This window comes from Triturus cristatus, chromosome 8, assembly GCF_964204655.1.
Source record: "Triturus cristatus chromosome 8, aTriCri1.1, whole genome shotgun sequence".
Taxonomy (NCBI): domain Eukaryota; kingdom Metazoa; phylum Chordata; class Amphibia; order Caudata; family Salamandridae; genus Triturus; species Triturus cristatus.
In genome coordinates this window covers 1,026,487,819-1,026,505,484 of record NC_140591.1, presented here as the reverse complement: position 1 = coordinate 1,026,505,484, position 17,666 = coordinate 1,026,487,819, and the positions used below count along the sequence as shown (strand labels likewise).

General features: G+C 43.7%; 1 protein-coding gene across 1 annotated transcript in view; it reads left to right on the top strand.

Annotated features, from left to right (window-relative positions):
- Positions 1 to 17,666, top strand: part of PRKX (protein kinase cAMP-dependent X-linked catalytic subunit) — a 395,625-nt gene that overhangs the window by 232,369 nt on the left and 145,590 nt on the right. The window contains exon 3 of the mRNA XM_085622583.1: positions 1,388 to 1,651. Within this exon, the coding sequence (XP_085478709.1) occupies positions 1,388 to 1,651 (264 nt within the window). The remainder of the gene's footprint in view (positions 1 to 1,387; positions 1,652 to 17,666) is intronic.

The window sequence follows — 17,666 nt, the reverse complement described above, 5'->3', positions numbered from 1 at the left end:
GATGACTGCCCCTCTTAAATGTGTGCTTATTGTTCAGGTTATTTATACTTCGAACTTAGTTTTTAGCTGGCTTACGTCTTTGCTCGTTAACTGTTTTGTTTACTTGTGGAGTGAAACTTATGTCGCATCATTTGCTTGCCCTCACTTTATCTCCCATGCCTCCCCAACACTGCTTCGGTTGCTTCATATCTATTGCATAGGTAATAGAAATATTGCTATGTATACTGTCAAGAGCTCCAACTCCAATAAATGTGTAACCTATTTCATTTCCAATGCTTGTTTTTCAAGTCTCATCTGCTGATACCTTTAAGCTGTTTCTTGTTAAAGACTTGTTGTGGCGTAATGGCCAGAGCTGCCGACTTTGAAATTGGGGACCAGGTTTGGGTCTGAGTGTCTGCTGAACATCTTGTGATTCTGAGCAATTAATCTCCCCATGCCAACCAAAAATGAATGTGTCTTTGTGTAATGTAATTGGTGCTGATGTAAAGTGTCCCAGTACCTTCGGGTCAAGTTTACGTTCTATAAAACTGCAACAAAAAAACAAAAAAATACCAGTACTTGGAGGGTGCCGTTTGTCAACTCGTTATTTACTGTTACTTGACTTTGCCAGTCTTGTTTGTTTGCTTCTTGTTCAATGGTTTTCCTTCCTCTTATGTATGCTCCTCCACCCCCGGTGCATAACTTATTACTGCATTTTAACTGGATGACTTGCATCCTTTCATGGCTGCGTATCAGAACAAGCTTTTTCTTGTAGCACTCCATGCGTGTGCATGCGTTTTCTTGTTCTCTGAGAGCTGCCTCCTCCCTCGCATCCCCATCGCCGGGGCGGTTGACCCTCTCCCAAGTCCTTTGTAACTTTTCCCTCCCTTACTTGTTCCCCTCAACTTTTTTTTGTTGCTTTTGTTTAACCCGCTACTTTGACCCAATTCTTATATTCCTCCACCGCCCCTATTGTTTCTCTAGTTGGTAATGTTTACTTGCTCCCCTCCTTTTCTTTGCCTGCTCCAGGGTCTCTCCCTGTTGCATTCTTTCATTTTATTTTATTTTTTATATGTATTTATTTATTTTTTTAATTTATAATTCTAGAGCTTGGCAGCTGAAATTTGATGCCAGACCACATTCCGTCTAAATGTTCTTTTGTGCTTTGTTTTACCTGAATAGCTTTGTCAAAGCCAAAACGCAAACCTACTGGGTTTGCCAATGGTTTTGGATACTTTTCTTTATATAAGAAAAAAAGGCAAAAAAAACCGAACCTCTAATGTCTGTGATTTCAAGGACCCAGGCAACTTTTCAAGAAAATGACATCATCACTGACCTGTAAAAGTTAAAAGTATTGTGCGTGCAGTGATGGTTATACATGACTTTTTAAACTCTTTTTTTGGTACAGGTTTTGGACCCATCATGATGAACGTTTTTTATACATGTTGATGGAATATGTACCTGGAGGAGAACTTTTTAGTTACTTGCGCAACATGGGACGCTTTAATAACAGCACTGGACTGTTTTACTCTGTGGAGATTATATGTGCGATAGAATATCTACACTCCAAAGAAATTGTTTACCGGGACTTAAAGCCAGAAAATATATTATTGGACAATGAAGGGCACATCAAGCTCACGGATTTTGGATTTGCTAAAAAATTGGCAGACAGGTAAGAACATATTTATATGGCAGTTTAGAATCCTGCAGTGAGCAGGGATTGTTTCTTTCTAAGCTAGAGGCCCTCTTAGAAGCAGCATCTGGTGATTTTGACTGTAAATTTTAGGCATGTCTGGAAACTGTTGGGCTTAAGACAACTATTTATTTTTTCTCAGCAGTGTTGGGCCGGTGTTTTTGCTCCACCTTAGAAGCTAATTTGAAACTACATTTGCACCAGTGACACTCTTGAAAGAACATTGGGCCTTTTGCTGCCTGGTCAATACTGTTCAGGAATGTCTAAATCTTCTGGAGCAGCAGCTCTCAAACTATTCTTCAATCTTACTCAGTTTTCCTTTAAAATCCGAAGCTCAAGAGTGTAATCATCCCACTACCTTATTTTTCAACATTACTAAGTTACTTAAGACAAAGTTAATTAATTGAACACCTCATCCTTAACCTTGGCATCTGGGTATGACATTCAGCTGTAGTGAGTCCTAAACCTAGGATCGCCAGTGTCTTCAGTGCACACCAAATTACAAATGAAAGCTTCTCAGTGGGTTACCCCTCACTCTACAATGTTCTCAGGTGGCACACAATTAGAGCCTTCTCTTGCACCCCATTGGGAGGGTTATTTCTTGTGTAGAATGTTTGTGGTCTGCAGGGTGATAATTAGACAAAGAAGAGGCTTCGGCTGGTGGGAGGAACGCTTCGGGGGGGGAGGGTGGCTAGACCGGCAACCTTCCATCGAACCCAGTGCCCTTGACCACTGCATCCAATATTGATGTCGTTTTAGTCTTAGTTTTGCGGTATTTCTGTTTCCACTAATTGTGTGATCTTGAACGAGTGGTGGTTTCTTCAGAGTAAATGTGCTCCTGACCTCATAAACTGTTGTCTTCCAGTGGAGAGTTATCCAATTTGATGGCTCCATAGAGAGAGTATACGGAGGGATCTTGTGACTTTAAGCCCAGCCCTGCAAGTTTGCTCAGTTAGTCCTAGTGCACTATGGTGCATCAACTGATGCAAAAGACTCAAATGAACTTTGATTCTCCAAGTGTGATTTTTGTTTTTCCTGCTAAGTTGTTGGTAGTGTTTCTGATCCGGTTGTCTGACAGCTCTCTCCTCATGCGGGTATTCCTGCTCCTGTGTGTTTGTATCATTTAGCAAGGTGTGTGTGTCTCCTATGCTGTTGTGTACATGTACTTTCATATATGTCCCCAACATTTCATTTGAATATACATTTAAAGGTTGCTCAATGCCCAGGTGTGTGTTCCTCAACTTTCTGTAGACCCACACACTGTCTCTTTGTCTGTCAGTGTCCCTTTTGTACTAATGCTTGTAGTCCATGATCACTGTCGGCCTTATTTTCCTTCCCCTAGGGTTTCTTTATTCATTGTCCAGTGACTGGTGTCTGTATTATGCTGTTATTGTATTTGCTATCCCAGTAAGTTCTGTTTCATAACGGAAATATGTTCCTGTCTCACTGTCACTCCTGTCCCAAATTTCCCATTTTAAGTGTCCGAGTGTGCCATGACAAAGTGCATATATTCCCAATTCCCATAGTTTGGGTCTCCTTTCGCTAGCGCATCACTGTACTTTCTATTGTCATCAGATTGCTTAGAAAATGGTGGAATTCTAGGGTACTTGTGTCCCTATCTCAATAGTGGTAAATCCCTTGTTCCAGAATCAGTCTGACGTCCTAATGGTCTTCCTTTCTTACTGCATATGGATCCCCACCTCAATTTTAATGTAAATGGTGATCCAATGTGTGTTTATACCCTAAAGCTGTCAGTCTTTCCATACTCTGTTTGTGTATTCCCTATTCCAGGTGTCTGCCTGTCCCAGATTTAAATGGCCCTGGATCAAGTCTGTGTGTGCGCCTCAGTGTGTCCTCTCTGTGCCATTCCCAGGGTTTGGATTCCCCACCCCAGTGTCATTGTGTTTTTCATCCTTTTTTATATCCTGCCAGGGATTCGTTACCTTTCTGTCAAGCCCTTACCTTGAAGTCTAGGGACTCTGAACTGGACAATCTCTGTAACAAATATTAATTGTTGCAATTTGAACCTCTGAACCAGATACTACTGTGAGTTCACTTATCTGTTTATGTAAGTTTTGACTCTACCTGCACGGACAAATAGTGAAGATGAGCAGTTAAGGCTTACACTTTCAGTGATGTTAGTTAGAAGGCTCTTATAGAATTCACTACAGAATAGCATGGTGTATCTGGAGAGCTCTTTAGGATGCCAAAATAGCAGGGTGGATTGTATAGTAGAGAAGCCTATATCAGCCTGTGCTAACATGGCAACCCACATACTTGGGATCTAAATTTACATAGGGCAGGAAGAAGTTTTCATCTTACAAACCGGCGTTATTCCCTAGTATCATCATACAAAACAAGTGCACACACCCCTCTATCCACACACACACTCCTCTACCCACACACCCTTTTCCCACATGCACCATTTTCCCACACAAGCACACTTCTCTACACACAAGCTCTGTCTCTTCTGCTCCCAAATGTACTAGCTAGAGCCATTAGGGGTTTTCTCCCACTTCATTTGTAGGTAAAAAGACATGTACCCAGTAATCTTAATTGTCTCTCACTAACAATTAGTCATGCCATGTACAATGGGATGGTGAAAATTCACTTAAAACATATGGAGCGGCTGCCAGGAAAAATACTGGTTGTATCAGAAATTATGAAATTTGGAGCAGAGCGGCACAGTGCATGTGCGCCAGGCAGTATTACATTTGTAGTAAGCCTATTTGCTTTGCAGCTACAGTGCCAATAAATAAAGTTGCTGTCGTCTAAGGAATAGAAACACAAGATTCCCTGAAGTGTTCTTCAGAGAAGAAGCCTTTTCCCTAAGGACCCTTAAAGATCTAAGTGAACGAAGTGGAGGTTGGTGTAGGAGTTCAAGGGCGAAGCTTCTTCAGCCTTTGTATTCGAATGAAATATAGTGCCTAATGCAGAACTAGAGTGGTAAAGGCTCATGTCACTGATCAGATGTTTTGTCATACTTAGACTTCCTTTCCGTAGCTATTTCTGGTGCAATTGTTGGTTTACAAGGGTGTATACTAATTATGTTCTCCATTGGTTCTGAGCAGATGGTTCCTTCTGAACTGATAGGGCACTGTACAGCTATTCATTAGGGTTTGTGGATTACTGTCCAAGTTAACATGATGAACAAAAACCTTTAGACTTTTTTTAAAAACAATGTGCACATTGTTTTTTAAGTTTACGTTTTTGTACAATATTACTTTGAGTCCATTAGACTCCTAAAAACATTTCCCTTGCCCAAAGACAATTCTGTAACTGCCAATAAATGTAGTATTTTTGATTTTATAGTGCAGCCTTTCTATAAGGAGTCTTCTGTAATTATAAGATTGAGAAAATGTGAGAAGTTTCAGTCGGATCTCATTATTCTAGGACGAATGGGTCTGATAATTTTGCTCATTTGCTTACTCTTATTGGTGAGCTGCAGTAGGCTTATATCCTCTTTGTGTGTTTGTTCCTCGTCTAAAGCATGGACGCATTACTTGCCCTTTTTTCCCACGGCTCATTATTTTAGGCACTACTTTTTTTCCATTGGATTTAAGCACTCTACCAGAGTGCGCCTAACTTATTTGTGTACTCCCCCCGTGTTCCTCACCTGTCCATCTGCTTGCCCCTCACCTGCCCTCCCTTCTTCTGTTGTCCTTCTTGGCTTACACCCACTCTCCCTCTGTTCATTGTCTGTGCTGGCTTGCCACTGCCCTCCCAACAATCCCTCCCTCCCTCCATTCATTGTTGGTTCTGACTTGCCCCCATCCTCCCTCCCTCTTTGACCTTGTTGTCTTTCTCTCCCCTCCCCCGTTTGTTGTTCATGTTGGCTTGATCTGCCCCCACCTGGCCCCCATCCTACCCTTGTCCATGTTGCCCTGACCTTTCCCTACCTCTGTTCTTTTTGGCCCCCAACCCCAGCTGCCATGATAAAAGAAAAGCGCTATAACGGAGAAACTTCTGGCTGCTTCGAAGTGTGTCCCCCCCTTACCCTCCACCCTCCTTGCTGCCTCACCTCTTCTGTTGCTACCCTACTTCCTCTTGCCTCCCTACTTCCTCTATGTTGCCTCCAGCCAGCAATAAAAAAGAGCGCTATGCCTCGGCCAGTGCTGGCTGCATTATATTGCACTTTAAAAAACTAAAAAACTTTTAGCCAAGCTGCCCAGCAAAACATAGACAACGCAAATAACTTGTTTAGGCAAAATCTGCTCGCTTTGCCAAAGCTTGTTAAGATTGATCCTTAACATTCGTACTGTGTGTTTTTGTCAATGGGCTGTTGTCTCCAATATATTAAAATATAGGCATATGGAGAGTCATGAGACAGTCACTGTTCTTGATTAGATGCATGTCTTGTCTACGTCATATCCCTGCTTTTTAGGTCGAGCCTGAGCAGCTCATGCGTTGCTCTGCAAGACATGATGTATTCAAGTATGGACTTGAAGCCCCACCCACTCTCCGCCCATATTTGTCATTGGCTTGTGTCTTTTTCCTTCGTAGATGCTGGTTCTGATTCGTTAAAATGCTTGTTAGTCCCTCCTTTGTACCGCCTTGCCTTCATTTGTAACCTCCCATGAGGACTGGCCCTTTTACTTCTGTTTTTACCTGGTATGTCTTATTTAGTCTTGAAGCACTATTTTCTTTAATGAGTTTCTCCTACTGCAGGCACGACATGCTTTCCTGCAACAATAAGCGCGCCATGTGGGCTTTCAATTGCAAAGCAGCCCGGGACAATAGCGGCCTCTTCTTTGAAGTGAAATAGGTCTTGCATTTACAAGAGTTTGAGCTGTTGGCATTGTAAATGCCAATACCTTTTATTTATGTGTTAATTATCAAAACAGATAAATAAAATGCATTAATTTACAATGTCAATAGCTTTAACTATCACAGATGCGAGACCTATTGCATTGCAAATGCTTGTTATTCAATGACTTTAATATTTATTATTTGTTTATCCCACATCTGGAGCAATTCTGCTTTACTATGCCATCACTGAATGACCTCTGTACTTTTTTCTCCTTTTATCGTTCAGTTGAAGTGAATGTGTTTCCTTGCTCTTTCTCACATGTTGCCCCCCATATGTCCCCCCTGGACTCCGTGTTGCTTTCTCCTTCTGCCCACAGATACTCCACTGACCCCATGCCCCTCCCACACGCTGCATCTTTTCATATTTTTTTTTAACCAAGGTTCACCGCTGATGGTGTGGACTTTACTCCTCCACCCACTTCTACGTTACTGTCAATCAAGGATGATGCATAATATAAAGTGTAAGAGATTACTAACTCTTCTTCCTCCTTTTCATAGGTAGCTTATTGCTCCCAATATGTTCTGGCTTCGATCTTTTGTGATCCTTTTTGAGTAGACTGTGGAAGTTCCCTGCTAAGAGGATGGCTATATTAAAATATTTTGAAGGTGAACTACACAAAATTCAAGCATGCTTACCACTCAGCCGTAACGGTCCTGCACCCATGGACACTGGACAAAACCACTAACAGAAAGTAAATGAGTGGGAAATCTAAGGTGGAAGAAGGTTTATATTTATTTGAATATATATGTAGTGCAGTCTTGACCCGAGGTGTGCAGGGCTGCTTTACACTGAATCAAAATCGGAAAACAAAGTGGATTACGATACACAGAGGAAAAGGTAATGAATGGAGAGGTGTTGAAACATAATAGATTAATACATTTTGGTGTCTGTGATTTCGCATAAGGTTGTTGTGAAAGTCATTCATATATTCTACATATGGTAGTGTGACTTTAGTTCTGGAATTGCTCAAGTGAAGTGCCTTAAGTTATTTTCAAAATACCTACAAGGTGCATGAATGCTCTATGTTTTGCAAGTATTGAGTTTTGGAGGCAACTGTGAGACTTTGTTCTTCAGATTTCAAGATCTCCCTTGAATAGTCAGAAGTTAAGATATTAGAGTATTTTTATGAAGTGACTTCTGAGCAAGGGTGCATCATTAGAATTTGATTCCGGCTTGCATTGAAAGCCTTGGAGGATTTGTGTGTGTGTTCTGTGATGATTGTTTTTTAGCTTTGGGTACTAATCAGGCAGCAAAGTGGAGAACGGCTTTGAAAGGGGCAAGATGAGGTAGATGAAATCCTGCCTGGGTGACGGTTCCAAAATACAGTTTTAAGATGTTGCATACCCTACTGTTTTTAGAAGCTCTTCGGAGTTTAGATGTTGGATTGCCTTTATGCAATTGAGTTAATATGCTGCCTCTTCTGTCTTACCCATATATGACATGAGTTATATATTTTTGTCTATAGTGAAACTGAGTGATTTGGCTGTGATAGATGTAGAGAAGTTATTCTGGTTGAGTACATTTAGTAGTGAGTCCATCTTGTTTGCTTATGTTGACAATAATATGAACTCTACTTGTTCCAGGCCCTGAAATGTATTGTACCTGGGTCTCTCTCAATCGGCACTAAGAAGACTGCAGATTGTTAAAAATGTGGCAGCTCAACCCTTGCTGAAGCTGCCTAGACACCAGTCTGTGTCTACCTTTCTGATAAAACCCGATTGGCTTTCGATTGTAAAAAGAGTTAAATTCAAAACTTATGTGTCACTATAAGTTTTGAACAACAAGGGCCCATCTGGTCCAACCTTATGCTCCAGCAAGACCTCTTAGATCCTCTACTTCTTACTCTGCAGTAATTCTCAATTTTCATAAAAGCAGAAGTGTTGAATGTTCCTTCTTGCTTCTAAATTATGGAATTCTCTTCGATCTATTTCTAAAAATGTGTTCATCTGGGGAAGTTTCTCAAAACTTGGCTGTTTTACCATTTCTGTAAAGATCTTGTTTAGCTCCTACCTATGTTAGTGCTGGGAGGCCCTCTGTGGGTAGCCATAAGCTTTACAAGTCACCATAGAATAGCGGAACATTTTTGCTCATTCAAGTTAGAGTTGTGAGGTCTTTCAGGATGGATAATTGTAAAAAACATTTGAGTGCTGTCAGTGTACTGATGTATACTCAATCTGTTATCATTCCGTAATATCCCAAGGGGTAGTGTGATTGTTAAATAGATTTGAGGTGACGATTGATCAGTGTAAAACATCACATGCTTAATCTGCTTTTCAGATGCATTTTCCTCAATATTTAGCAGGAATTGCCAGTTTCATAGGCAGGATTGAGAAATAATTTAGTCGCTTCTTTCATTCCTGCTATTTAAGGATTGTTATTTGTATGCTATGGTCTATCCTATCAAACTGCCATAGTTAGGTCAATTACCACTATTAGAGGAGGGTCTCCTTTTTTGAAAATGTGGTGTTATAATTTAGTATGCTGGATCCGATTAAGCACAGTATCCCGCTCTAAAGCTGGATTGATGACTAGCTAAATGACCATCCTTGCTCATGTGAGAGAAGCACCTGCCCCAAAAATACTACAACTAGAGGCAGAATAGTTATTAGTGCATTAACTTAACAGTAAAGTATGTGCTAGTGAGTGATTTAATAAAGGGTAACATATTTGTAAGGAGATGGATATGGTAGGGTGAAATTTTGACAGCCTTTGTTTTGGTACTTCTGTAGAAGAGTAGGGTAGACTTTGGTACCTGGAAATATAAACATGCATGGCTAATGCCTACATATTTAGAGGATAATTTAGATACGTTTACTCTCATTACAAGCATATGCTCAGTTAATATACCATTTATAATAAGTGACCTATTGTGTCGCAAATCAAGAGTATTGATGAATGGATAATCCAGGCTGCTGTCCTCATTTAGTTTACTTTCTGAGGATTCATTGGTTAGACCTAGTGTTGATTCTCAGCCAGCATGTGTTTTGCTCCTTGGGGTTGTGAGCATAGGCTTTATCACGGCTGAAATCACAGTACTGTCCATTAAGCATTCAAGGAATCATCACAAAAAATCACTTTGTGACCATGTAGTTCCATGGCACAGGAGTGTACATATAGAAGTCCGTTTACCAATATTGTTAACATACCATCATGTTTGTCACATAAGATATAAAAGAATTGTTTACTTTTTATCAAAACTGAATTCCATTGAAATATACCTGACCAGTTTTTCAACATATTGTTAAATTTATTTGAATTTTTTTGCAACCATTTCAATATGTATGCCACAGTTTCTTGATATCATGGCTTCCCTGCCACAAAGGTCAACCTGATTCCCAGTTTGGGCTTTTAAATGAGTGTATATCTTACACAGATGGAGCCAAGTACCTAAATCCACAGACCTGGGAAGCCATCCTCCCCTAAAAGCAGACGAGCTCAAACTTTAATATAAGCAAATACCATAACACCGACTGACACCACTTCAGTATACTCACTTTTTACTGAAATAGCATGATCTGCATTCAAGGACAAACTCACTTTTATTATCCACTTCTAATGACTGAGTACTGATATGTGGAGGCCAGCAATCCTAATGGTAAAACTAGACAAGGTGCCCTGATTGAACGGAGGGGCCTGTCCTGCGTGTACCAATTAAATTGTACATTTCATAGTAAATTTGCAATTCAAACACCCTACCCAAATCTCACCTGAGAACAATTCTAATAGTTAGGCGTTTTCACTAGAGGTAAATATAGGTCCACCACACAGACTAATGTTATGAAGGTATGACATAAGACCAGTTTCTTCCACTTTTATTTTTTAGACCAAATTACCTTGTTCGCTCCTTTACACCTTCTTTATTGGATTATATTCATGGGTCACAACCATTCCTTCAAAGTTTGTGTTCATCTTGATCCTGTATATGACACTGATCCAGCCGCGTACCAACATCAGATACTCTACTACCATATACTCACATGGGCCCATAAACGCACAAAATTGAGTAAACCGCTAGAGTTAAAGTTTTTAAAAAAAAATGTTTGTGATCACAATATCAGGTTTAGTTATTCATTATCCTTAACTAACCTTTCACTGATCAAAAAGTTCTTTCCTCTGGTCGATGGACCATTAGTTGAACTAATTGATGGTGATAATTACATAAATCTAACTTACCTAAATTCTAATAAAATAATCACAGACTCCTTTAAGATTTTAAAGCTTTATCTAAATGTTAGAGCATGTGAACCACTTCAAAAATACAGTACAGTCATCTTCATTCATTAGGAGAGAAAATTCTAATCTATTAATCATCAGTCACAATACTTCGAACACTTGCAATGACTTATGCTCAGAAAAGGAGAGGACAGAGAGAAAAGATTACCTGCAAATACACAAAATAATAATTACCAAGAATGGTGTGAAGACCAACCGCCTGGCCAAAGGGCTGGTAAGGGTCCCCCGGGATAGTTCAGGCGACAAAGACTTCAGGACAGGATAGTTGAACTCTCTAATTCCGACGATTGTGCCGCACCCCTCTCTGACACTCTCTTTCTCCTCGAGATTCTTCCGTGATCTTCTTATCTAACCCCAATTAAATTAGGATAGAAAGTTCTGCATTCGGCTTCTTCATCAGCATCTCACAGCTTCTCTCTCGGCATCAGCATCACCCGCCACACCGACAGCATCCACTAAAGTTTCAATATCGTAAAAATTTGAATTCTAATTGGTCAGGCAAGGGGGAAGATCACCACACCCTGCTTACATGTCACTTCATTCACTTTGAGCATTGTTCACAAACCCATTCCTTAATTTTTATTCATGTTTTATTTTCCCACCCGCATTCACATTACATTTAAAACATTTTTTTTTTTTTTTTTTTTTTTTTTTTTTAAAACCTTTATTCGGATATTTCAGATACACAGCTATTCAGCCGACAACCCGGAGGTTCGGCAGCTCGTCAATCAACATATGTAGTCTTCTACAGCTGTAATGCAGGAGAGAAAAAAGGTTTCAATTTTTAAAGAAAAACGTAACAAGCAAGGCAATGTACATCATGTGTTCGCGCCAGATCCCACCGATGAGGCGGCCCCACATCCACCATCAGATCAGCCCTCAAGTGTGGAGGGGAGGGAGAGGCAGAGGCACTAACTTTCTATCAGATTTCATCCGCAAAACTCAAGTCGGAAGTGGGGCTAGGGGGAAAGGTGCTCCTCTGGCGGGTCAGTGGCAGGAGGCAGGCAGATGTACCCCCTATACTGGTTCCACCCCCCCCACACCTTGTGCCATTTCTTGGGCCTCCCCCGTGCACAATACACTGTTTTCTCCCGAAACATGCACCAGTCCATGTTATCCTTCCATGCATCCAGGGTGGGCGGGTTAGGGGATCCCCACAATCGTGCAATATCCCGCTTGGCCACCATATTACCAAGGGTCACCCATTGAGTCTGCGCAGCGTCGTAGTCTGTAGGGCCCCACACGTTCAAGAGACAGCGCCGCGCCTCTGAGTGCAACACAATACCCGTGACCTCCTGCATCACAACATGAATCTGCTTCCACAATTCCGCAATCACACCACACTCCCATATAATGTGCAGAAAGGTGCCCACCATCCCGCAGCCCCTCTTACAAAGCCCGTCCTCGGAGAAACCCATGTGGACCAACCGGGGACCAGTGACATAGACTCTGTGGAGTATCTTAAGCTGGACCAGCCGCAGCCTGGCGGGGATGGCAACCTCTTTCGGGGAGGAGACAGCGCACTGCCAGTCCTCATCGTCCAGCTCAAGACCGTCTCTAGTCCACTGGTCCCGCACCCCCAGGAGGAGATCGGTACGGACGTTCACCAGCTTCTTGTAAATGAGAGAGATTGTGCTCTCCGGCACATGGCCGTCCAAGATCCGGTCCTCCAACGGAGAGGATTCAGGCACCTTCTCCCCCTCAACGAGGACCGACCGCAGCGCATGACGTACCTGCGCGTACCGGAAGTATTCCGTGCCCTCTAGCGCATATTCCGTCTGCAGCTCTGTAAACGACTTAATCCGCCCCTTGGCCAGCATGTCCCCCACCCTGGAGATACCAATCAGGTCCCATTTGTCGAAACCCTTAGAGTTCCAGAGTTTCCCCAGCATGTCCGAGTCAAACAGCGGAGTGGCCAGTGTGAGTCTATCCTTCCACCCCAGGGAGTTCGTGACTGCCTTCCACACGTGCACCGCCACCCCGGTCGGCCCCGTGAGGGATCCAGCCGGGGCCCTTGAATAAAGTGCTCTATAGTAGCCACCACCCCGCAACAACCACCGGTCCATAGCGAAGCCGGGGCTAAGCGCAGGACCGTAGACTCCGTGGTTGACTGCGCTCAGTTGGGAGGCCCAATAGTATCTCCGGATGTCGGGAAGCGCGATACCACCGTCATACCAAGGGAGAGTTAGTTTTGCTATCGCTATACGCGGGCGGCCGTCCCACAGCAGCGAACGCTGTAGACTCTCGACCTCCCGAAAGTAACTGGCCGGGACCAGCTCCTGGGTGTTCTGCAGGGCGTAGAGAAAGCGGGGAAGCGACATCATTTTAAAGAGCGCCGCACGACCGAGGAGGGAAAGCGGCAGCCGCCTCCAGCCCGCCACGTCCCGCCGCAGGCGCGCCAACGGAGGGAGCAGGTTTCGCTCATACCGTACCGTGGGGTCGGCTGAAATATAGATCCCAAGATACTGAAAGCCCTCCCGGGCGATCTGGATCGGGCAATTCCGCGGGGGAACCGGAGCGTCTCCACACAGGGCGTACAGATATGACTTACCCCAGTTGATGGTGAGCCCCGAGTTCCTCCCGAAGGAAGTCAAGATGTCGCAGACAACTATAAGGGACTTCCGGGGTGAGGTAAGATAGAGCAGAATGTCGTCGGCATAGAGGGAAATGCGATCCTCGTGGTCGGGGGACCAGCGAATCCCCTTCACGTCTGGGTGCCACCGTATCCATGCCGCTAGCGGCTCAAGGGCGAGAGCGAACAACAGCGGCGAGAGGGGACATCCCTGCCTGGTACCCCTTCCCAAGTCGAAGGGATTGGAGGCCCTCCCGTTAACCGCAACTTTGGCGAGAGGTCCTTCGTATAAGAGCCTTACCCAGCCCACAAATCCGGGCCCGAAGCCGAACTTCGCGAGCGCGGCCCACAAATATGCCCACTCAACCGTGTCGAATGCCATCGTTGCGTCGAGCGCCGCCACCACGGCCGGTTCCCGCATCGTCCCGACCCTGGCGATCACACCATGAATGCGCCTAAGATTCAACGCAGTATTCCGATGTGGGATGAATCCAGATTGGTCGGGGTGGATCAGGTCACCGATCACCCTGACTAGCCGGTTTGCGAGGATTTTAGCAAGGATCTTAGGCTCAGCGTTAAGGAGCGAGATCGGCCGGTATGAACTGCACCTGTCTCTAGGCTTGCCATCTTTATGGATGACCACGATCGTTGCCAGGCGCTGGTCGGGCGGGAGGGAACCCGTCGCCCGCGCCTCCACAAACATGGCTCGTAGATGCGGAGCAATCTTGTCCGGCTGGAGTTTGTAGAGCTCCATGGGCAGGCCATTCGGACCCGAGGCCTTGCCCGGACGCAAAGAACGGATCGCCCCCGCGATCTCATCGACCGTGATGTCGCCATCCAGGTCGTCCCTGTCCACGTCGGAGAGGCAAGGCAGGGCGAGATCGCGCAGGAGTGCACATGAGTCCTCCACAGGCCTGTCCGACACGGATGTATAGACCGTGCGGAAGTAATCCGCAAAGCACTGGACTATGTCCTCCGGCTCCGTGACCAGGACGCCAGCCTCCGTCACTAGGTCCGGCACCACTCGATTGACCCTCTCCTTCTTGTCCAGCCACGCGATCAATTTCCCGGCCTTGTCCCCGACGTCGTACAGACGGCCCCGCTGTTCCCTACTCAGAGCCTTGGCTGCGTCAGTCACGAGGGCCCTGTACTCCGATTGCTTAAGGCTCAATTCGTGCAGCGCCTCCTCCGTGACCTCACCCTCCAGGGCCAGCCCTAGTTCTGCGATCACCGCCTCAAGCTGGGCGACCTCCGCGTCCCTCCGACGCTTGGCCGCTGTAATCAAGGAGAGGGCCTCCCCCCGAATCACGGTTTTGAATGCTTCCCACAAGGACACCGCCGACGTGACCGAACCGAGGTTTTCTTGAAAATAACGGTCGATCGCCTTAAGTACCGCACTACGAGTCACAGGGTCTCTGAGATGCCACGGGTTAATTGGGGCCACCCTACCACACACTCCTCTGGCAACATCCATACAGATCCACACCGGAGAATGGTCAGAAATACCTCGTGCCATGTGCCTGGCCTCAGAGACACTAGAAGCGTGTGCGGCCAAAGTAAGGACATAATCAATTCTGGAGAGACTGCCGTGCGCACCTGAGTGGAAAGTGTACTGCCGTTGTGTGGGATGCAACATTCTCCAACAATCAACCAGCCCTAGGGTGTCTATGAAATCAGGAAGCCACTTCTGAGCCCCCCCCGAAATCCTCTGCGGGTGCCTGTCAAGCAGGCCTGAGCCGACTGCATTAAAGTCACCACCCACCACCAACACGCCCTCTGGGAGACCCAGTAAAGTCCTCTCTAAGTCCGCTAGGGTAGTGGGCTGCAATGCAGGGGGGACATAAACCGACACCAGGACCAGCGTCCTGCCCTCCCACCGTCCCGCTACTGCCGCGAAGCGCCCCCTATCGTCTACAGTAGTAGAGTCAACCTCAAATGGGAGAGAGGACCTGACTAGTATTCCCGCCCCTACATTTAAAACATTTGTTAAAACTTCCACATGTACATTCGTCCTGTTGAATTTTTCACCTTTTTCTCATGCCAAGTCACTTCGGCGACCTTGGCTGCTTTTCAAATACAGTGTCATCGTTCCGGGTTAACTTTCAGTCAGTCATGCGCACTTGTACCATACGGTCACATGGCTCAGCTTACTTCGGTCATACATGAGAGGCCCAAATGCGCACTAATAATAAAGCCAGAAAGACAAATGTTACTTTAAAAAATAAATGGTTTCACTGTATACCACCCATCTCTATGCAATTCCCCTTTATTAATACTTTCCCCACATTAGCATTAGTAAAATAACTTATTTTCTGTTCAGCTAAGCAGGTGCCATGCATGTGAGTGTTAAAGACGCAATTTTAGTGCTTTCTGCTCATGCACAAGAATTTCCCTCCTAGCATTATTCCGTCATACTGCATAGATGCAGTTGACGCATGCGCAGTAAAGATTTCCCCGTTAAAGCAGTTTTAATCCTATGTTCATGTTATTAGTGTTAGCTAACACATAGGCAAGCTTCTAACCCGCGTGTTTGTGTGGTACGTATTAGTTTTACACAAGACAATTTTTTTTTTACTTATTAGTGAGTTAAAGGAGCGGATTGTGTCCGAGCAAGTCTCTTTTCTACGAGTCCTTGCTCCATCAAAACAATGCTTTCGTGCACATTTCTTCTTTAGGTTAAATTAAAGTGTTCATTTTCACAGTTGCTGTGCCACAAAATCACTTGTGATTAAATCAGTATTTTATGATACTTTCTTCAATGTTTAATATATACTCTAGTGGGCGTTATAGTTAGCTGGACTTTTCACTCGTACAAAACCATTGAAATTCCCCCATTATAGTTAGTTCAGCTAACTATAACTCGCGCGCCCGCAATGCACTGCTGATGACGTCACATATTACATCACTCATGACATGGTCAGTGACATCACTCATGACATCACTGATGACATCTCAAATGACATCACTGATGACATCACTGATGACATCATCCATGTGATGGAGTGGCAGATCTCCTCTCACCCTAATATAACCTTTGATACACACATTCAAAAAGAGAGACTGAAATTTTTAAAAAAAATGGACATACCAATACCAATTACAACAACCTCTTCAATAATTCTAAGAACCACATAAACATCCACTCATTCACCAACAGTCCTGTACAGTCACTCATTCGTGTACTCACACATCATATGTACTCATACACCTATACATCCTGTTACACTATGCCACTCATCCATAGAGTTACTGACACACATAGTCACTCATGCTAATAAAGAATCAAACATACATTTACTTGCATATACAGTTATACACACACCACCACACTTACTTCTACAGAAACTTACACATACTTAGTCTTTTAAACAATCACTTATAGAAACACATACTTATTCATACGGGAACTCTTTCAATCTCTCACTCTCACATATACTCACTTATATACACCAATAGTCACATATACTAGTTTAAAACATATGTAGTTACTCATAAAGACACTATTGAGACAGCCATTCACTCACTAACACACCCATGCACACACTCATCCACCCATACAGTCCTGCACACATGCTGTCTTCAACACATACAAACAGTGAGTCACTCATTCATGCACCTATGCACTACGTAATACCCCCCACCGAACCATATAGACACTGATACTCAAAAAACCAACTAATAACCTATATAGACACTCATGTAGCTACTCACCAACCCATGCAGCCACTTATACACAAAGTGAGAGACTGATACAGATATTTACATATTTAAACATTACTCACTAAGCCATGTATTCACTAAGATACACTTAATCAGTCAGTTACACAATCAATTTTAAAAAAACAAATCATCCATTTAGACACTTATATACCCATTTATTCTTCCATCGACCTTGAGATATACATATATAAAACATATTTAATTTTCAGAAAAACACACAATCACTGGATGATGTCATCAGTGATGTAATCAGTGATGTCATTTGAGATGTCATCAGTGATGTCATGAGTGATGTCACTGACCATGTCATGAGTGATGTAATATGTGACGTCATCAGCAGTGCATTGCGGGCGCGCGAGTTATAGTTAGCTTAACTAACTATAACGGGAAAATTTCATTGTTTTTTTACGAGTGAAATGTCCAGCTAACTATAACGTGTGTGAAACCTATGGTTTTTTCACTGAATATATATATATATATATATATTCACTGAAAAAAACATAGGTTTCAGGGACGTTATCGTTAGTTGGACATTTGACTCATATTAAACCAGAGAAATTCGCCTGTTATAGTTAGTTGAGCTAACTATAACTCACGCGCCCGCAATGCACTGGTGATGACGTCACATATTACATCACTCATGACATGGTCAGTGACAT